The sequence below is a fragment of the Octodon degus genome, unplaced genomic scaffold (assembly GCF_000260255.1).
Source record: "Octodon degus isolate 3935 unplaced genomic scaffold, OctDeg1.0 scaffold00355, whole genome shotgun sequence".
NCBI lineage: Eukaryota > Metazoa > Chordata > Mammalia > Rodentia > Octodontidae > Octodon > Octodon degus.
This window is the reverse complement of record NW_004524931.1, coordinates 681,747-702,919: the sequence shown is the minus strand read 5'-3', so window position 1 is coordinate 702,919 and position 21,173 is coordinate 681,747. Positions and strand designations below refer to the sequence as shown.

Below are 21,173 nucleotides of genomic sequence, written 5' to 3'. Positions count from 1 at the left end.
GAAGTCTTTCCTGTTTGTGGCTGAATAATATTTTCATTGTGTGCATACACCACATTTAGTTTATCCATTTACTTATTGGTAGGTGTCTAGCTATGGTCGCTAGTGCTGTGAACCCTGGTGTACAAATATCAGAATCCTTGTTTCCAATTCTTTGGGGAGGTTAGGCATGGCCGACTCTGTTGGTAGTATTATTATTATTATTATTATTTTTTTTTTTGCCGAACCGGGGATTGAACTCAGGCCCTTGGGCTTGCCAGGGAAGCGCTTATTCCACTGAGCCATCTCCCCAGCCCCGGTAGTATTATTTTGGACTTTTAAATTTTTTTTTTTTTGGTGGAACCAGGGATTGAACTCAGGCCCTTGTGCTTACCAGGCAAGCACTGATTCTACTTAGCTATCTCCCTGGCCGAATTTTTTTTTTTTTTTTTTTTTTTTTTTTTCAGTACCAGGGATTGAACTCAGGGCCTTGCACTTGCCAGGCAAGCACTGATTCTACTGAGTTATCTCCCCAGCCCTCTGTGTGGTTTTTGAGGAACTAAAAACCAGACTGTCTTCTGTAGTAGCTCTATCACTTTATATTGCCATTAGCAACACAAGGGCTCCAGTATCTGCAGGCTCTTACCAACACTTTGTTTTGGAGATGAGGTGTCTCTCTGTAGTTCAGGCTGGCCTTGAACTCACTATGTAGCCCAGGCTGCCCTCAAACCTCAGCAGTCCACCTTCCTCAGCCTCTGTGGGCTGGGATCACAGGTGTGTGCCACCATGCCTGGCACCAACCCTTGGATTTTTCTTCTTAGGATGTGAATGCATTTTCCTGATGATCAGTGGTACTGAGGGACTCTCCACAAGTTGTTGGGACAAACACCACTTTTCAGTGCTGCTGTGGGGCTGAGATCTTGTGTGGTGCTAGAGGCCCAGTGTAGGGTATGTAGAGCTAGATGGATAGTTCTTTTCTCTCAGGGGCTCATGGTTTTGAGAGGGCCATGACCCTGTGCGTAGAGCATGCAGGCAGGAATTGGATTCCCGCTCGAGTAGTGTCAGGGCGAGCTCCTTGGGCCTTGGCTGGCTGAGATTTCACCAGGAGCCTTAGACCCTACTCCAGGAGTGTTGGTGGTGATGGCTTGGATATCAGGCCCAATTTCTGGCTTCTCCAGCTGTCTCAGCTGGCCCCTGGGTAGTGAGAGAGTGAGACAGACAGACAGACAGACAGACAGACAGACACACACCACACAGACACACACAGACATACACACACACTCCTGTGGTTGTCTGGACAGTGGGCATGAAGAGTAGGCCTGGGCCAGGGATATAGCTCAGCAGCATAAGCACCTTCTTGGCAAGCACAAGGTCCTGAGTTAGATCCCTGGTACCGCCAAAAAAAAAAAAAAAAAAGAATAGGTCCAGCTGCTCAAGCAATTGCAGAGTTCAGGATGGGGCTTTGAGGACGAGGGTGCCGGGAACTGAAGGGCCACATAGGCCTCCTCTGTGGCCTGGAGGGAGGGCTGCTGTGGGAGAGGGGATTTCTGAGGAGAACAGAGATGCAGAAGCAATCCATCCCCACAGGACTTTGCAGGTGGGATGCACATGTTAATGGGAATGTGAATTGAGAGAGAGCTGGGCCTGCCTGATTGGTTAGACAGGATGAGGGTACAGGAGAAAGTGGGTTGATGTTGGGGCATCTGCAGGGAGCCTCTGAGGGGTGGGAGATGTAGCTCAGTGGTGCAGAGTTTGCCGGGAGCCTCTGCCCTCACCTGGGGGTCAGGGCAGCTCTTCTCTCTCCCCTTCTCCCCTAAAGGGGTGGGCCCTGGGCCTGAGTTAAGGCACTGGAGCTGTGGACACTCATCCTCTGACAGATAGGCCCACTGTCCTTCCCAACACCTACCCAGGCCTTCGGTGGGGCTAACTGAAGCTCCCTGCCACATCGCAGTGCTCAACTGGCCTTCCCTGAGGTCCAGGCTGCCCACCTGCTTCCTTTGCCAGAGTACTGCTGAGAGCTGATGTGAGGACTTGGCACCTCTGGCCGGTTCTGAGTGCCATGATCCTCTGCACTGACTACTCATCACTGTCGGGACACTTGCTTCTTCCTGTCCCCTTCATTCTGTAGCCTCTGACACGTGTCATCCAGGCTGCATTGGCTTCTACCAGCTCTGGTTGCCTCTGGCATAAAAGAGGGAAGATGAGGCATGTTCTCCCAGAGGACCAGGGCAGAGGACCATGGATGTACTTCAATTAGAGACCTGGGGGCTCCATTGAGCATGGACAGGACCTGAGTGGCCCTGGAACACACTGCCAACCAGAGGCAGCAGCTGCTGGAGAAAGTTGTGTCATAGTCATGGAACACTGTCGATACGACTGTAAGAAATCCTTCCTCTGCCTGAGGTCTGGTTGCTTTTCCTCTGCCTGGAGAGGGCCTGTGGGGGCCACCAAGCCCAGCCCCCTATGGAGAGAGCTGAGCACACTGTAGTGTTCAGTGTGAGAAATGCTGTGCCATAGTAAGAAGCAGGTTCTGGACAAGACTGTATGGACTTGAGTTCCAGTCATTTGCTGGCCTGTGTTCTTTTTTTTTGTTTTTAGTATAGGATCTCACTACATAGATCAGACTCTCCTATTTTCAGCCTCCCAAGTGCTGGTATTACAGGTGTGCGCCACCACGCCCAGTCTCAATCTCAATCGCCTTCTCAAGCACACCCAAGGGGCAGGGCCAGCATGGCATGCTGAGGAGGGGATCGAACCCCGCCCCTGCATCTGCTTAAGCAGACACTTTAATCTGCTGAGCTATCTGGCCAGCCCTTGACCTGTGGTTTTTTTTTGTTTTTTTTTTTTCAAACCTGGGGATTGAATTCAGGCCCTTGCGCTTGCCAGGGAAGCACTTATTCTACTGAGTTATCTCCCTGGCCCCTGGCCTGTGTTCTTAAACAAGTTTCTGAGCCTTTTTGTGCCTCAGTTTCTCTGTATGTAACACGGAGATTATATTGGTAGCAACAGAACTGGTGTGAGGATTGGAAGTGGACTGCACATAAAGCTGTGACCCTGTGCGTATCTGTGTCTATGGAGGTGTGTGCAGTGGACAGATGGTCTCTGGATCACGAGCACAGGAGCCATAGGCAGAGAGGAAAGCGTCCCATGTGTATGCAGCCTGGATTTGATGCCAGTGGGCCTGGCAGCATGGGGCCCCGTGGTGACCTCTGGAGGACTGCCCTGGTGTCAGGAAGGAAGCTGCCTGGCTCCTCCGGCTCCGCTAAGCACATTGCAGGCCTTGCCTCCATTTGGAGGAGTGACTGCTCTGTCACCCTGGCCAGAGCTGGAGAAGACGGGATTAGAGCCCAGGGGGGCTGTGGGGAGCAGGAGGGAGGCCTGGACAGAGACCGAGGGAAGCTGGGACCCTCTAGATGTGACTCGGAATAAATCAGACTCACAGGAGAGGACAGAGGATGGGTCACCTGCAACCAGAAATGGGGAGATGCTGTTCCACAGTTCAGAGTTTCCATTAGGCAGGAGGAGAGGTGGTTTCTTGACACCTGTTGCACAGCAGGGTGATGATAGTTAATCTTTTTTTTTTTTTTTTTTTTTTTTTGGTGGAACCGGGGATTGAACTCAGGGCCTTGCGCTTGCCAGGCAGCGCTTATTCCACTGAGCTATCTCCCTGGCCCTGATGATAGTTAATCTTGTGAGCTTCAAAACTTCTTTCCCTTTCTTCTTCCTGCTCTTCCCCCACATCCCCCGCAACCCCTGCCAGCCTGGCCTGGCCCTCCCTTGGGATTAAATGTAGGGCCTCCTTCATGCTAGGGAAGTGCTCTACCACTGAGCTATCACCCAGGCCCAATGGAGTAAGTTTCAAATATTTTCTGTATGAAAACTGTAAGTATTTGAGCTGGGCATCATGGTACATGCCTATACTCCTAGCACTTGGGAGACTGAGGCAGGACAGTTTCTAGCTAGAGGTTGGTAAAGCTACATAGTGAGTTCAAGGCCAACTTGGACTATATAGTGACATCCTGTCTTAAAAAAAACAAACAAACAGGGGCTGGGGAGATGGCTCGGTGGAATAAGCGCTTCCCTGGCAAGCATAAGGGCCTGAGTTCAATCCCCGGTTCCGCAAAAAGCAAAGCAAAACAAAGCAATAAACAGACATCCCTCAAAAGGGCAAGTATTGGGGTGATGGTTCTATTAATTAGCTTTATTGTATATATGTATACCCTCAGTCTGCCCTACAAGGGTATATACAGTTAAAACCATTTCAAATACTGCTGAGCCAGCCTTAGCTGCTTGTCTCTAGCTGTCCTGCCTACCTCAGCCAGGATGGCCTTCTGGCTGAAGAGCCCTGAGATGTGTGGGATGAGGCAAGGGGGCCAGGAGTGAAGGTCTCAGCCAGTGCAGGCTGGCTTGGGAGAGCCTTTGAATTAACCAGGATCTTCCTGGGCCTGCTCCATGGCAAGTGACCTGACCAAGAGCCAGCTGTGTGAGTCCTCCTAGATCCATCTCTTGGCAGGTATTCTGGGGGAGGTTTTCTGGCTTCTGTTTTCCTCATCTGATAAATAGGTATAATTACCTGGGCATGGTGGGGACAAGGCACAGGAGTTTTTTCTTCATCCTTTGAGGGTTTGTTTGTTTGTTTGTTTGTTTGTTTTTTGGGGGGGTCTACAGGGTGTTCAGGGTCTTACTACTAGATCAGGATTTTTTTTTGGGGGGGTGGGGGCTGGCTCCGAATGCCTTCAGGGCATGTTTGGCTGGCTGGCTGGAGTTGTGGGGATCGAACCACAGCAATCTGAGCCTGACTGCTTTGTTGAAGTAGCCACTTAAAGAACTGAGCTAAGGGGCAGGCCCCCTCACTACTAGATCAGACTCATAGTGATCTGCCTGTTTACAGCTTCCCAAATGCTGGGACTATAGATGTGTGCCACCACGCCCAGTCTCAATTGCCTTCTTAGCACACCCTGGGGATGGGGACGGGGATGGGGACGGGGACGGGGACGGGGACGGGGACAGCATGGCAGGCCTGGGGATCAACCCCCCGGCCCCTGCCCCTTCTTGCAGGTGCTTTAATTCGCTGAGCTATTTGGCCAGCCCTCAAGTTATTTTTGCCATGTAACCAGGCTGGCCTTGAATTCAGGACAAGCCTTGTGCCTCAGCCTCCTGAGTGCTGGGATTATAGGCATGTACCACCATGCCCAGCTCACTGAATTTAATTGTTAAAGCTGCTCTACTGAAGTATCAGTGATGTTACCAGGTGGGGTCTGGGGAGGTACCCCAGAGAAGAGAGAGCACCTCGACTCACCCCATGCAGGGGAGGTCCTCGGTTGCATGATAGGATGTGTCAGGGAGAGACATTAGAAAGCATGTAGGGCAGAATTAAGGAAGTACACACTGGAGAACAGAGTGCAGGTCCCCAGGAGAGGGCGCTATGGCAGGTGCAGGGTGTCCTCAACGTGGTGACTGAATAGGCCATGCGCTCCTCCTGTCTGCCTCTGCCCCTCTGGTGGCCCAGGTCAGAAGGCACATGTCTGTGTTGATCTGAATTTAGGGCTGTGTTCCCACTTACTGGTGCTGATTCCTGGGGTGGGGTCTGGGAGATGTGCAGCTGGGCCCATTTTCTGTACAGACTTACTTTGTCTTCAGAACCTTGGGAGCTTTTGATTTAACTATTTTTGTAGTGCTGGGGCTGGAACCCAAGGCCTTGTCCTTGTATTTCTCATGCTTTTCCTCAACAATAGCCTCTCAACTTTTAAATTTCTCAGGCCCCACAAAATTATAGATTTGCTCATGTATAGAAAGGCTTCCGAGAGACCAGTGCCTTGCCATTTACCTCAGACTGCTGCCCTGGTGGCTCCTACCTCTAATCCCACACTCTAGGAGACGGAGGCAGTTTAGCTCTCACCCTTGTTTTAGAATGCTGGGTCACTTTCCCAGGTCAATATCTTATCATAGCCCACCTCTCTGTCATTCATGTAACAATTGCTGGTCGAGTGCATACAACACACAGGCCCTTTTCTGAGTGGCCTGTATAGATAAGTCATGAACAGATTTTAGAAAATCACTTTTCTCTTGGAGACTCCTTGGGTGTGGTGGAGGTGTGTGGGAGAAAAGTCCAGACGGCAGACTGCTGGGGTGGGGGGAGTGGGGAGGACCAGACCTCAGTGCTCTCACGTGGCCAGGGAGGATGCCGTAAGACAGTGGTGTCCAAGCCTCACGACCAGCACGTCTTGTCAGAATGTTCCCTGGAGGGAGCAGAGGCCCTGTGGGCAGTGAGCCTGGCACCTTCAGGATATGGAAGAGGTTAGGGTGAAGGGCACGAACCAGGAGGGCTATCGTAAGGACTTGGGAACTTTTACTTTTTCAGAGATAAGGTGTCATTATGATGCCCAGGTTAGCTTGGCAGGATTTAGATTTTTTTTTTTTCACTACTATGAATTAAACCTACTGCCTTGATACACTAAGCTACATCAGCAGCTCTTTTGTATTTTTTTTTTTTTAATTTTGAGATAAGGTCTCATTAAGTTACCCAGGCTGGGCCAGTTCCTTTGCACAGGCGAAACTTAAACTTGGCGATCCTCCTGCCTCAGTGTCCCATAGTGCTGGGGTTACAGCATGTGCCACCAAACATAGCAACTTAGACCCTTTTATTCTTTGGAAGATGGGAAGCCGGCAATGGCTTTGGGTTTTACTAAGATGACTACTGAGTCTATGTGGAGAATAGACTGAGAGAAGAAAACCCAAGTAGGAGGGCAGGTCATGGTTGTTTGGCCCATGATGAGAGTTCTGGTAAATAGCCCAGTTCTGGGTACATTTTAAAAATTCAAAGACTCACTTCATTCAGTCTTCAGTCACTCATTTGTTCAGTTGGTGCCAAGTGTTAGAGATAGACTTGGTGAGGCTGTGGCCTTGTCCCCTGGGTGTTGCTTGTCTCCAGAGTCCCCTGTCTTCCCCACCCCTCCAGCCACCAACCTCAGGACTCCTGCCATTCTTCTCCCTCATTCCTTGACCCTTCTGTTCCTGAACATGACTCCTTACTTAGGCCAAAGATGTGTCCATTTTTCAGAGAAGTAAACTGATACAGCAAGTGTTCTCACTCACCCAGACTCAAGGTCTAGCTTCTAAGTCTGTAAAATTGTAGTTGGACAGGAAAAACCTTAAAGGAATAGATTTAAGAAGACAAGGGGTGCTGGGGAGATGGCTCAATGGAAGAAGTGCTTCCCTGGCAAGGACAAGGGCCTGAGTTCATCCTGGTTCCACCAAAAAAAAAAAAGAAGGAAGACGAAGAAGAAGAGAAGGCAAGGCCAGATATGGTGGCTCATTCCTATAGTCCCAGCATGCTGGGAGGCCGAAGCAGGACAATCACAAGTTTGAACCCATTCTGGGGATTTAGCAAGGCTCTGCCTCCAAGTGTTAAGAAAGGGCAAAAAAGAAAAAATAGAGTGAAGGATCAGGGTGAGGTCTGAGGGGATTGCTTCCCACAGTTCTGAAGCTCCTTCCTGAAGCCAAGGGCTCAGCCTGGCTCCCCAGGCTCAAGTCCTGTGATCCTTGACACTGGAGATTACAAGTTTTGCATCTTGTAGTGGCAGTGTGGGTGCCTGCTGTCAGTGGAGTAGAACAGGTGAGTGCAGTGGGGCCGCTCTGTGCCTTTCCCTGGAAAGCTCTGAGGAGAAACATCTTGCTAGACTCGGCAGTTTCAGGTGCAGACCAGCCTGCAGGCAGATGGTCCCCTCTTCTCTTCCTCCTCAGACAGACAGGTCAGAGTGCCCAGGCCAACAAGTCTGCTGGCCGGCAGCACTTCTGGAGGGTGGCCTCTGATCCTGCCTTGGCAGCTGGGAAAGGTCAGCTGGGCAGCCGGTGTGGCCCTGGCCAGGTGATCTGGTTACAACCTAAGTGGAAGACAGCCCTCATGGCTCAACTGCCTCTGCATCAGCAGCTCCCTGGTGGCCCCCCCAGCCTGAGCCCTCCTCTTCCTCACTTGGTACTTTTCTATAATCCACTCCTCCCCAGTGGTTGATGTTCAGCCCCTGACCACCCAACCTGGACTGACTCCTTGTCCTCTGAGCCCATCCTTGTCTCTAGCACAGCTGGGTATGTTGTGTGGTGCCCCTCTCTCAGCAAGGTACTGAGCTCTTTGAAAGCAGGGAGCCGTTTTTTGTTATGACACTGATGATAATATAATCAAGGATGCTTGGGGCTTCTATAGTCCAGGGTCCTGCAGCCCTAGCACCTGCTAACAGCCGGAGTCAAAGCTGAGGGTAGAAATAGGAGCTGAATGGTTTGGTTGTCTGGCTGATTTTTTGCAGGAAGTAGGCTAAGTGGGACTCTGCCACGCAGCTGAGTGTCTGCTGTCTGAGTGATGGCCCAGGCCTCTTCTCTGAGTACACGTGAGACCTCAGCATGTAGGAAGCCTGTGCCCTGGATTACCCACACAGGATATCTAATAAGGCTCTGCCCATTTCCAAAGGCTGTTGGAACCTCACATGGGACAACTGAGGGCCAGACACTTCACAGAGCCACCTAAGTGTGCAGAAGGCCCCAGGGAAGGCTAGGGTAGAGAGGGGAGTGATGCTGGGGTCCCCTAAGTGACCAGCAACATGCAGGCATTATAACATTTGTGTTCTCAGGTCAGCAGCCCAGCCAGTGAGGCCTTGGTTTCCTCTTGCTCTGGGGATCCCTGTGGTCCAAGGACGGCAGTCGTGGGTGAATTGTCACCCAGGTCTCCAACCAGGGCAAGCAGAGCAAGGAGAGGTCCCTCTGGGAAGTCACCTCATGTTTCCCTTTGTTCTGACCTTTTTTCTAATGAGAGGCCATCCTATCTTTGCAGGTCGCAATGAACTGATTGCCCGCTACATCAAGCTTCGGACAGGGAAGACCCGCACCAGAAAGCAGGTGGGCTGGGAGACAGGCACAGCCTGGGTGCAGTACTAGCTTGCTCCCAGGGTCCTGACCCTCCCCAAGGCCAAGCATGGGCTCTTGGAACAGGGTGGCTCCTGCCTCACTGGGAGTAGCAACCCCTCTGCAGGACAGCAGAAAAGACAGCAGACAGCAGACATTGCCCTGGCTACTGAAACAGCCACACTCAGGATTCGCTGAGCGCCTCCTGGGTGGCTTTCATTTACTTAGTCCGTGCACAGAGCAGGGTGGAGGGCCAAGCCTGGGGTAACTGCTGCTTGGGAGGTGAGAACAGGGGCCCTCTCTCCCTACTGCAGGTCTCCAGCCACATCCAGGTACTGGCTCGACGCAAAGCCCGTGAGATCCAGGCCAAGCTCAAGGTAAGGCAAACAGCAGCAGTGGGTGGGGGCGAGGCAGCGGGGGCTCTGAGTGGCTATTATCCTGAAGTTGGAGCTCTTTTTCCAGGGTAGAGTGTCTTCCTGTGAGCTCAGGGGCTGGCTGCTTGGGTGCTGAGCCCAGGGGCTGCTGGAGGACAGTCAGGATGAGCCTGAGAGTGCTCTCCCCTGGACCTCAGGGTCTGGTATGTGAGTATTAGGCACCCGAACTCTACTGGTCTACAGGCCAGGATCCTTCCGGTCCATAGCCCCTGGCTTCAGCTCAGAGGGGCTCATCTGGCTCAGAGCAGCAAGGTCACCCTCCAGACATTCTTGAAGATGTTCTCAAATTGCTGGGCTTCTCCAGACCCTTTAGCACCCTCAGCCACAGCCCTCGAGAGTGGCAGAGTTTGGTGGAATTGCAGGAGGGGCTATTGGAATCCCTTTTGCTCATGAGGAATGCCAGTTCCTTTGCTTCCCTGGATCTGCCCACCTGCAAAGCCTCTGCAAATGGGGTTCCTGATGGGAAATCAGGCCTCCTAGTCTCTAGAACCTGGGGTGGTTTTTTTGGTGGTTACTAGGGCTAACAACAGAGGTGTTTACAACAGAACCATTGTAGCCAGTTGGAAACAAATCTAACATGTGGGCCATTGGATTAAACAAGTAGTTAAAAAAATAAAAATAGTTTACAAACTTTTAAAAATTTTTTATTCTTGCTATGCAGTTCAGGCTGGCCTTGAACTTACTATGTATTCCAAACCAGCCTTGAACTTGTGGAGATCTTCCTGCCTCAGACGACTAAGTGCTGGGATTACAGGTGTGTGCCACCATACCCAGCTACAAAGGAAAAAAAAAAAAAAAATAGATTTTAAAGCAATGAAAATCCTTTTATTTTTTTCTCCCAATGAAATCTTACCCACAGTGCTGAGGGGCTGGTCTTATAGCTAGGCTGTGAGGGGCAGGCTAGAGAGCTCCCCTGCCATACAGCCTGTGTCTCTACTAAGCAAGAGCCCCAGAGCACTTCAGAACCTAGTTTAAGAGTCAGAGGCATCTCACAAGTCCAAGCTGGCCCCATAGTCTAAGGCCCTAACATTGGTCTCTTAAATCGTCAAGTTGGTGGGAAGCATAGACATTGCTGGTTTCTAGGAAGCCACGCCCACCACCAGCCCAACTGTCACTGCACCCCACAGCTGTGGCCAGGGACCTTGTTCGTCTATCTCTGGGACAAGTGGCCTGGCCACAGCTGCAGGCCCTGCTTGGAGCCCGGCTTACTCTTTGTGTCCTTTTTCTGTCTGCCCCCAACTTGCTGGGCCTCTGGCTGGTGTCAGAATGGAGGACAGATTTCCCAGTGTCATGTTTTAGAGCATCCAGGGGAAGGGTCAATTCCTGTGGGGCTACTGTACTGCCCAGTGTGGTTCAGTCACATGCACCCTTTCCTTGGGCTGCCACTTGGGGTCAAGGAGAGCTGTTTGTGGACTGCTGGGCTGGAGCCACAAACCCGCTACCACGGGCAAACTTCCATGTGTATGTATGCCTTCCTAGAGAGAACATCTTCCTAGAGAGATTTTGTCCTATTCTTAAAAGGGTTCTCGGATCTAAAGCGAGCAGATGCTGGGTCAACAGCAAGGCCAGGTAGCAAGGCCATCTTTGGGCTGTGACCATGCTGCAAGCCTTGTCTTTCCCTCTGAGACCTCAGGTGCATGGGCAGGTCACACAGCCTCCTGGGGCTCCTTTTACCTCCCCTATCTGCATGAGGTGACAGTGATATGGAGTCTAGCAGTTCCCTGTGGACTGGAGATCCACTCACTGGAGCATTCAGGACTCCCGGCTCTGCTCCTGGCCACTGGTGTCCCTCCCTGTCTTCCCTTCCACTTCCTCCTGACTCCTAGCTAAGCCGCTGAGGATGTGGTTTCCTGAGCCCCGTCATTTGTTTGGACCAGGAATCCGGGAAGGGATGCGAGTTGCCGGCATGCAGTGGGTGGAGCTGTCCGGCCTCACCATGCTGGGGTTGATCTCAGAGTCTGGCGCACAGCCCGCCAAGTTGTTCTGTCTTCTGAAGGGAAAGTCCGGGATAAAGGGGCTCTACCACCAAGCTGTGTCCACGGCTCCAGCCTCAGGTTCTTCACTTTATAATGGGGTTCCTTGCTGTTCTCTATCTTCCTGGGCGTTAAAGTGGGTAACATGCTTAGAATCTTCCATGTGCTGTCAGTGGCCACACCCTGGGACAGTGTGCTGGCTACACAGCCAAACAGTGCTGGGTTCCGGGTGGGCACCTCTGAGCTTTGGGGCCACTCTACTTCCTGCCTCTGTGGATCAAGGCTGTCCTGGGGATCAGGGAGATGATCAGCCACAAGGACGTCTCACAGTCCTCAACTCCTGTAGCATTCAAAAAAAGCCTGTGTCTATCAACTTCATGGTTCATTTGTTTTTTCATTTTAAACAGTTCATCGTACTTAGGGGGTTGGCAAAAAAAAAAAAAAAAAGGGATTTGGCTTGGTGGTAGAGCACGTGCTTATGGTTCATGAAGCCCTAACTTCTGTGTCTAGCATGTGCGAATGCACACACACACACACTTTATCGTAAATATTCAGAATTTCTAATCAAAACTTTGGAGTCAACCAAACCAGGCTATTTAGCACCTGTAAAGCTGCACATGTTGTATAGCATTTATGGTCTCAGTCAATGTGTGAGGTCTTATTCTGGACAAAGATGAAATTCACATTAGGCTTTTAGAAATAGAGAATGTCTCGTCAGTTTTGAAGCCCCTTTGGGACTGTGGAGCCAGGAGGGAAGCCATTGGTGTATACAAGTCTAACATTGTTCTGGCATTTATGTTTGGAGGGTCGGGGGTGGCGACACGGGCCTTGCACATGCTAGGCAAGTGCTCCACCATGGAGTAACGCCTTGAGCCCAATATGGCCATTATCAGGGTCATACCAAGGACTTCCTAAATGCTTCTGTGTTCAGGGTCTATGCAGGCTGAACCTGCTGTTTGGGTTCGTTGAACCCACAGAGAGCAGATGGTGGATACTGACATTTTGACACTTGAAAAGTAGGTGAGTCCCACAGTGCCTACAGTGCAGGACTAAGGCAGGTAGGGCCAGGGGACACTGTCCTTTGCCTCTGACAACCTGTGTGGCCAGGGATGATCCCTACTGCACGTTGAGAAGACACCAGTGGATCCTTATCAGCGTCCATACCATCTAGATGTTGAAGTTTAGGTGTATAGGCATGAACAAGGATAAAGTGTTTGTTTGTGTGTGTGTGTGTGTGTGTGTGTGTGTGTGTGTGTGCGTGCAGGGTCTCACTACACAGCTCAGACTCATAGTGATCCTCCTAATGTCTGCCTCCCTAGTGCTGGGATTACAGGTGTGCACCACCATGCCTGGACTCCATCGCTGGCTCAGCGCACCTGGGGGTGGGGCTGGCGCAGCATGTGGTGCCAAGGATCGAACCCTGGCCCCTGTGCTTAACTAAGCAAGTGTGTAGTCCGCTGAAGGATAAAGGTTCTTGTTGTTAATTTCCCTTCTCCCTCTTCCCTCCCCGCCTTGTCCCCCTCCCTCTCCCTGGAGTTGGGGATGGAATCCAGGCCCTTGCACATGGTAGACCACTTTGGTAGCATATGCAAACCCTGGTTCTACCCCTAGGACTGAATGAAAAAAAAAATGTAGTCTGGCAGATGACCTCCTTTTAAACTCTGATGACATAGAGGCAGGGAAATACTTTGCCTCTGTGACAAAGGAAACTGATCAGAGAAACCAAGTGACAGTGTAAGCTAAATCAGTAGTGCTACACAGACTTAGTAGCTGGCCCATAGGTCTTCCTGACCATGGTCGTTCGACCAGCTTCCTCACTCCTAGGCCAGCTGCTGCCTCGCCTGAGCCTGCATGGTGTCCTGCTGAGGTCCTCCCTCCCACTGTCCCCTCAGGATCAGGCAGCTAAGGACAAGGCGCTGCAGAGCATGGCTGCCCTGTCATCTGCCCAGATCATCTCAGCCACCGCCTTCCACAGGAAAGTGGCCCTCGCCCGGGGCCCAGGCTGCCCAGCCATCTCAGGGGTAAGTGGGCTGACCATCTGCGAGCCAGGAGCAGAGAGCCCAGTATGTTCTAGTTTTTCTCACTTGTGTCCTTTCAGGTCAGGAGTGCCAGGGGGGAGGAGGGTACCAGGACCGGGGTTGCCCTGAGTCGCGGCTCAACTGATGGAACCATGTTGTTGGGACCCTTGGTGTGACCCAGCTGGTCTTTAACCAGGGCAAAGTGGCCAGCTATGAGCTGACAGCTGAGCCATGATGAGGAAGCTCAAGTCCAGGGAGTAGAGCTGAAGCTGGAGGACCTGGCATTAGCACCTGTACATGCGGCCCTGTGGAGGGGCCACTCAGCCCGAGGCCACTCCTCCTGCTCAGAACCCCAGCACCGCCTCCCTCCAGGTGGAGCAGAGCTGTTCCTGGGCGCAAACCATGGCTTAGATATCACATTTCCCAGCCCCTCAGCCGAGGCCAGGTTAGGCCTACACTGAAAATGTTCCAGAAGCTGTGAACTCACTGGATCTTTGAGCTGTAAGGACCAACAGCACTGCCCTGGTCACATGGGGAAAGGACAGGCCCTGTGTTCTGTGGGCCCCTCATCCCTCATATTTCAAAAATTCCTCCAGAGAGTACTATGTATTAGAATGTTAAAGAGATGTAACAAAAAGTGATCATCTGGGCCGGTGCCATTTGACACTTATACATTTTGTTTTGGCGCTGGAGATGGAACCCAGAGCCTTGGGCATGCTAAGCACATGCTATACCACTGATTTGCGCCCTGAGCCGCCCTAAGTAGCTTTCTTGACCTCAGGCCAGTGATGGTGAATCGCCATCAAAGGAGTGCCCAGACTACAACCCAAAACCCACTTACTTATCTTAAAGTGCTAATGCTGGAATTAAACTTGAATACCGAGGCTTTAGTTTAGAAGAATCAACTGTTGGCGATGCTCAGCTCCTGGGGTACTTTGTGTGCTCCCCAAAAGGGCTGTGGCCACTGCAGCACACAAGCCATAGGTTCACCACCACTGCCCTTGGGGCTTTAGAAGCTTACATGCTGAAGTGCTCTAGGAATCTGTACAGGAGGAAGACAGTGTGCAGTGATTGCAAACCTGCGTGTTTTGTCTGTGGAGCGCCTCATCCACAAAGCTGTGCCAGAGCCTAGCACACGTGGGGATGCCCTGCAGCCGGCTAGCATTAGCAAATGGGACAAGGATACCTGCATCCCTTCCTCCTCCGGCTGGGGTCAGCACACAGCTCCCTGCAGCCAAGGCCCTGCTTCATCTCCCTCAGTGTGGGCCCCTGTGTCGCACAGCTGTGCTGACTGTACCTTTTTCCTTCTCAGTTTTGGCAAGGAGCTTTACCAGGCCAAGCTGGAACATCCCATGAGTGAGTATGGCCTGGTATCTGCCACTAGTTACTCTGAACTGAAGTCAAACCGGAAACTCAGGAAACCAAGCCTAGCCACAGGGGTGGGATGAGACACAATCTATGTGCAGTGCCCACACCCTGGGGTGCTATTTGCCAGAACTGTTCCTGCAGGGTGTGGCCAGGGCTGAGCTTAGCACTTGGGGAAGGAAGCAAAGAGTCACACTGCAGGCTGGCTGGGGAGGCTGGGGAAGGGCAAATTCCCCAGCAGATGTGCTGCTCCCTTGGATTAGCCATGGAAGCTGAGCGAGGTGGTGGGGAAAGATGGGAGGTGAAGGCACTGAGTCCCCTAATGGTCAGACAGGTCTGCCACACAGCGCGTGCGGGCCTCTTCCAGGCAGCTGATGTCTCTTCTTTCCTTACCCCACAGTGTGAAACCTTTCTCTCAACAAGCCTACAGCGTCCAGCCTCCGCTGCCTCTGCCAGGTAGGTTGGCACAGGATGGCTCCACTGTGCCTCGTGCCCCTGTGGTATCTCCTACCTGGGCCCAGCCCCAGCAGCTAGACCCCTGCAAGTCCATCCTACATGCTGCCCTGCTGTGGGCCCAGGCTGTGTCCTGGGCTGCTGCCTGCAGTCTGGCCTCTTTCTAGCTGAGGGGACCTCAGGGAAAAGGACCAGAAGGGGCTAGGCAGGGAAGCTGGCCAGGTGTACCCAGGCTCTACTCCACTCCACCCCTCCTAGGACATGTCCTGGCACCAGGGCACCATCTTCCCCCCAGCTTGGAGGCTACCTTATTGCTAACAGTCTGGGCCAAGCCCCTGGGCTTCCTGCCATCCTGGGTACCTAAGTATTGTTCTCCGTCACCCCACACAGAGTGTTACCAAGTCCGGTTCAGTCCTCTGCTCTCTGCCTACACTGATGCAGCCTTAGCTTGGGTCCCCTCATACTTGCATGGGTTACTGCAGTGACCTCTTAACTGGCTCCACATCACCCTTTGCCATCCTGTGACACTCTAGGGTGCCAGTCCTTCCATGTTGCTTCCAGGTTTAACACTTCTGTAGTTTGAGGCAACTACATAAATCTGCATAGCCTTGGGTTCCTGGTCACCTCTAGTCACCCCTCGTGGCTCTCTGTGCACGCTCCTTCCTGGCCCCCCACTCCCTACTAGCCTGGCAACTAACCTGGCCTTGCCTTTCCTCATGCTGTGTGCTCACCTCCACCACATGGTGATCTTCATCATCATCTTCCCTGCCTGTGGCTAACGAATCCTGGATTGTGTCACACATGGGCATGACACAGTTCCTCGTTATTGATGCTTGCTAAATGAACAGATGGCTCAGCAGATGCATTGAACCCTGGCTGATACGTTCTGCCTGGCTGTCACCCACCACCACTGTCCCTTCTCGGCTTCCTCCTCCACAGGCCCCTGAGTTCCCTCCCTCCAACCGGTGCTGCAGTTGACCACACTGCTGATGGAAATGCTGGGTCATCTAGAGTTGTGTCCCTCACAGGCCACTGTTACCAAGTGCTGACATTTCTCCCCTTCTATCTCCACGTCCTCTCTCTGAACTCTGTGACCCGGCGTCACTTCCTTTTGGGCAAGCTGTCACATCTGTCTGTGGCATCTCATTTCCTGCTACTGCCCAGATTTACCCTCTCTCTGCATCCTGCACCCACCAAGTTTCTAGACTCAGCAAGTTGGCTCCCAGCCTGGCACTCACCTCTGCTGTCTCCTTGGCTTAGAATGTCTACACCCAGAGTTTCTCCCTGTGTACCTCAACCCTTTACAATGCTGCCTTCTTCTGGGTCCCACTTGGATCCTGTTCATTTGTTAGTGACACTGTACTGCAGGCCTGTTCTGGGCCAGGTTCTGTTCTGCCACCAGAGGAGCAGCTCTAGGCTAGTCAGGCATCTTCCTCTCCAGACCAGCGGTTGTTGAGGACACGCGCCCACCAGTGCCTGTTCTGGCAGGCCTTTAGGGCCCAGTCTCCCTCGAGTTTGGTTCTGCTACAGCTGTCTCAGACATTCCAGTTGTGTGTGCCATCTTCCTCCGTGGCAGACACAGCTCTCCCTAGGGAGCTGGAGTCCTTGTGGAGGGTGTGGGTGGGGAGGGCACCTGGACGGACAGCTTCCATGTACCTCTCCCACTGCGTGCAGGATTTGAGTCTGCTGCAGGACCCACCCCATCGCCCTCAGCACCCCCAGCACCCCCATGGCAGGGCCGCAGTGTGGCCAGCTCCAAGCTCTGGATGTTGGAGTTCTCTGCCTTCTTGGAGCAGCAGCAGGACCCAGACACGGTGAGTCCTGCACAAGGGTCCCATGCCCACACAGCCTCATTTGGCTCTCTCTCCACCTGCTCTTGGCTATCTTGTATGTCTTCTTTCGCACTCTTTAGGGTTAGCTTAGACTTCCTGGCTGGCCCTCATCCTCTTCCTCACTCCACCTTCTTCCCTGTCTCTGTTCTCTGTCACACTACTCCCGTCCCAAGCCCTGACTTGCCTTCCATTCCCTCCCTGCTGTGCAGGCTCCTCCTCCCCCTTCCCTGCGATTCCTCCCTCTTAGTCCAAAGTTGCTTCCATCCCAAGCTGCCCCATATCCTTCTTTTCACTCTCTGGCTCTGAGGGGCTGGGAAAGTTGAGGAGACTGCTACCTCTGATTCACATCTTCTGGAAGACCATCTGGGATGAGTGGCTACCTCTGGGCTGTCCCCGTCAGTGCCTAGGGTTCTGGGTGCCCAGTGTCACCTTCAAAGACCAGACTAGTACTCAGAGGAAGATGAGAGGCCTGATTTCAGCAGTCCTTAAGTGTCTTTTAACTGAGGAACCTATTAACCAACCACATTCCTCCCCAGAAACCCAGTATGAAATTAAAGAACTGGGCTAGCAGTTCCCAGTGGGGAAACAGGAGCAGTGAGCTCCAGAAGGGCAGGGAAGCTCTGGCCCACTCTGTCTGCCCTGCCTTCCTTTGTCTCTCAGACCACCCTTCCTTACACAGTACAACAAACACCTGTTCGTGCACATCGGCCAATCAAGTCCAAGCTACAGCGACCCCTACCTCGAAGCCGTAGATATCCGCCAGATCTATGACAAATTCCCAGAAAAGAAGGGCGGGCTCAAGGAGCTCTTCGAACGGGGGCCTTCCAATGCCTTTTTTCTCGTGAAGTTTTGGGTAAGCCCTGGAATAAACCCCTCCTTCCCCTCCCAGAGCATTTGTGGTGGTGGTATGGGGGTAGGAGGGTGGGGTGAGCTTGAGGGGCCAGGAAGGAAGAGCAAAAAGGGTGGGGCTTGGGTGCCAGAGAACAAGAGTGAAAGGACTGGACACAGGCCTCCTGTGTGCGGGCTGAGCGCTGTGCACCATGCTTTCAGGACTGCAGGCCCTTCCTGATGGTGGTTGTGGCAGCCAGGTAGAAAATGTGGCTGAGAGGAAGTTGAAGTACCGGCCAAAGACTCATGGGAAGTGAAGGATGGGAGAAGAGCCATCCTGGAGCTTCTGCCATAGCCATCTTTGAAGGGCAACTCCAATGTGGTCCTGGGTCTGCAGAGAGGCAGCCAGACCTCCAGCACTGTCCAGACCATGTTAATTAAGTTGGACAGAGCTGGGAGAAGGGGCATATGGGGATGGGGTCTGTCACCCAGCCTGTGCTGTTCCAGGTCAGGCTACCCCAGAAGAACCCACGTCCCATTCCAGCCCAAGACTTGGCCCCACTCAGCACTGTAGAAACTGCTCCTAGGGGATCTGGAACTGTGGGAGGTCACAGGGCAAGGCCAGTCAGACACCAGCAGGCCAAGGCCATGCCAAGGAAGGGCACTAAAGCCTTGGCCTCCACATCATTCTCAGTGTCCCAGCACCAGGCTTGGCCACTGCCACGTCCCTCTTGCATTGCCCTTCAGTTCTCTCAGCACTGGTGGTTCCCATACCACTCTGATACTCTGGAAGCTTTGTGGTCCTAGAAAGAGGCATGTTCACCCACAGAGGTCTGTGTGTTATTCTGGGTGGGCTGGAACCAGGGGCCCCTCGTCCGTCAGATGCTTCATGTTTGCACTCAGCTAAAAACAAGGGGCTGTGAGCAGGATGGAGATTGGACCTGGCTTTAGGGATGAGCAGGTTCTATTGGGAAGAGGTGGGCACTCGGGAATAGTTTCTTCACAAAGAAGGCTGTGCGGAAGGCCATGGCAAAGCTGTGAGAACAGAAATAGTAACAAGCATAATGGAAGGGTGATTTGAACCCTGGAAGGTGCTGATTATACAGAAGTCTGGGTTTTATTCTATGCTGAAAAATGAAAAATGGGTAGTAGGGGTTTGTTTGTTTTGAGGCGAGTCTTGCTGTGTAGCCCAGTGCTTCTGCCTTAGCCTTCTGAATCCTGGGATTATAGAAGTGTGTCACCATGGCTGGTGGTAGGTGTTTTTTTTTTTTTTTTTTTTTTTTTTTTTTTTTTTTTTTTTTTTTTTTCCTGTTTTTGGTGCTGGGGATTAAACCCAGGGTCTTGCACATGCTAAGTCCATGCTATAACACTGAGCTGTACCCCTGCTGCTTTAAATCATGGATGTTCAGTTAAACTATTAATCAAAGAGGCTTTCTAATGAAGTGCATCAGATTCCTGTCTTCTTCCCCACATCCCAGCCCCAGGAGGCAATCCCAGTAAATGTTAGTGGCTGTTTTTCTTTGTTTGTTTGTTTTTGGTACTGGGGATTGAACTCAGGACCTTGCACTCACTAGGCAGGCACTTATGCTATGGAGCTATCTCCTCACCGAAACTCTCCTCTTTTTTTTTTTTTGGCAGAGCCAGGGATTGAACTCAGGCCCTTGCACTTGCCAGGGAAGCCCTTATTCTACTGAGCCATCTACCTGGCCCTAGCTGTCTTTTAAAAAAGATAATTAATGTTTTTATTTTTTACAATGCAGTGACAAGCAGAAACACTGAAACAACACCCAGGGTTTGGAGGTAGATTTATTTTATGTCAAAGAACACTAATTGGGATCCTTCCCAAAATATCAGGCCCTGATCTTAGGTGGTCTAGGGCTACTGGGATAAGCAAGCAGGAAGTACAGGGGCAGAGTGGCTTGCCGTTTGGGGATCAGTTTATACAATGTGCATCACAGTGAACAGCAAAAAAGTAACAGGAACTGGAACTATTACCTCCGCAGCTAGCAGACTAGCTGGGGGGCATTTTCTGCTATATCCTCCACCCTATCGTGTTTCAAGACTGGGTCTCACTAAATTTCCCAGGCTTAACCTCAAATTTGAGATCTTCTTGTCCCAGTCTCCTGAGTAGCTCAGATTACGGGTGTGCCGCACCATGCCTGACCAAATTTATTCTTAAAATTTTACAAATTACTCCACCAGAACCACTGCATAAAGTTAGGAAAAAGTATGTTTTCCAAATATCAAGCCTATTAAGTTGCTCTTCTCTCGTGACTCTCCTCCTCGATGCCTCCTCTGCCTCCTTTCAGTCTGAATGCTGCAGCTGTCCTCCTGAATTTCTCCTATGTTAGAAATGCTTTCCTAGATCTCATTGCTTCTTTACTGATCTACTCCCCTCATTTTTCTTCAGTGCATCTTGTAGTATCTTCTAAGAAAAGATTCCTGTTTGAAATAACATTTTTATATCCCTATACTTGACTGACCAGTAGTTTGCGTAAGCGATCTGTATCATAAACAAGTTTCTACAAATGAGAAGATCTATTTTTTAAGAGCCTTTTTTTTTTTTTTTTTTTTTTTTTACTAGATCGGACTCCTAGTGATTCTCTTGTTTACAACCTCCTAAGAGCTGGGATTATAAGCATGCGCAATAACACCCAGTCTCAATTGCTGTCTCAGCATGCCCTGGGGGCAGGACCCCCAGAAGGCCAGAGATCGAACTCCCAGCCCCTGCACCTGCTTGCAGGCACTTTAATCTGCTGTGCTATTTGGCTGGTCCTTCTTTCTTTCTTTTAAAGTCTAGGTTGGCTTTGAACTCACTATGTAGCCCAGGTTGGCCTCAAAACTCAGAGATCCTCCTGCCTGAGCCCCCTGTGTTTCTTTCTTTTTTAAAAAAAATTATTTATTTGGTGCAGGGTCTCACGACGCAACTCAAACTCATAGTGATCCTCCTGTCTCAACCTCCTCCATGCTGGGATTACAGGTGTGTGCCACCATGCCCAATTTTGGTGGCTGGTTTGCCACAGGGCTGGCACGCCACAGGGCTGGCACAGCATGTGGTAGTGGGGATTGAACCTGGGTCCTTGTGCTTGCCAGGCAGTGCTTAGACTGCCAAGCTATCTCCTCAGCCCCTCTCTTGGGTTTCTTTGTATCCTTACCAATACTTGATAGTTTCTGTGATTACAGCCATCCTAATAGCTATGTGGTAGAACCTCCCTTGGCTTTGATTTACATTTCTCTGATGAGTAGAGATGTTCGGCATCCAACACAGGAGATAGCTCAGCAGCATAAGTGCCTGCCTGGCAAGCGCAAGGTTGCGAGTTCGATCCCTGGTACCACCCAGGAAGGAAGGAAGGAAGGAAGGAAGGAAGGAAGGAAGGAAGGAAGGAAGGAAGGAAAAAGAAA

At 51.6% G+C, this 21,173-nt stretch overlaps 1 protein-coding gene and 1 long non-coding RNA gene across 3 annotated transcripts in view; one reads left to right on the top strand and one right to left on the bottom strand.

The window, feature by feature from the left end:
- Tead4 (TEA domain transcription factor 4) overlaps window positions 1–21,173 on the top strand; it is a 58,554-nt gene that overhangs the window by 28,920 nt on the left and 8,461 nt on the right. For both annotated transcript variants that reach the window (XM_023708386.1, XM_004648147.3), the window contains exons 3-9: window positions 8,798–8,862; window positions 9,183–9,245; window positions 13,168–13,296; window positions 14,606–14,649; window positions 15,059–15,114; window positions 16,786–16,925; window positions 17,623–17,796. In XM_023708386.1, coding sequence (XP_023564154.1) covers window positions 8,798–8,862; window positions 9,183–9,245; window positions 13,168–13,296; window positions 14,606–14,649; window positions 15,059–15,114; window positions 16,786–16,925; window positions 17,623–17,796 — 671 coding nt within the window. The remainder of the gene's footprint in view (window positions 1–8,797; window positions 8,863–9,182; window positions 9,246–13,167; window positions 13,297–14,605; window positions 14,650–15,058; window positions 15,115–16,785; window positions 16,926–17,622; window positions 17,797–21,173) is intronic.
- The window catches only part of LOC111814561, a 30,450-nt gene continuing 12,994 nt past the window's right edge, over window positions 3,718–21,173 (bottom strand). Inside the window, exons 2-4 of the long non-coding RNA XR_002819523.1 lie at window positions 17,573–17,577; window positions 14,514–14,521; window positions 3,718–3,729 (exon numbers count right to left, since the gene is read on the bottom strand). This is a non-coding gene — a long non-coding RNA (uncharacterized LOC111814561). The remainder of the gene's footprint in view (window positions 3,730–14,513; window positions 14,522–17,572; window positions 17,578–21,173) is intronic.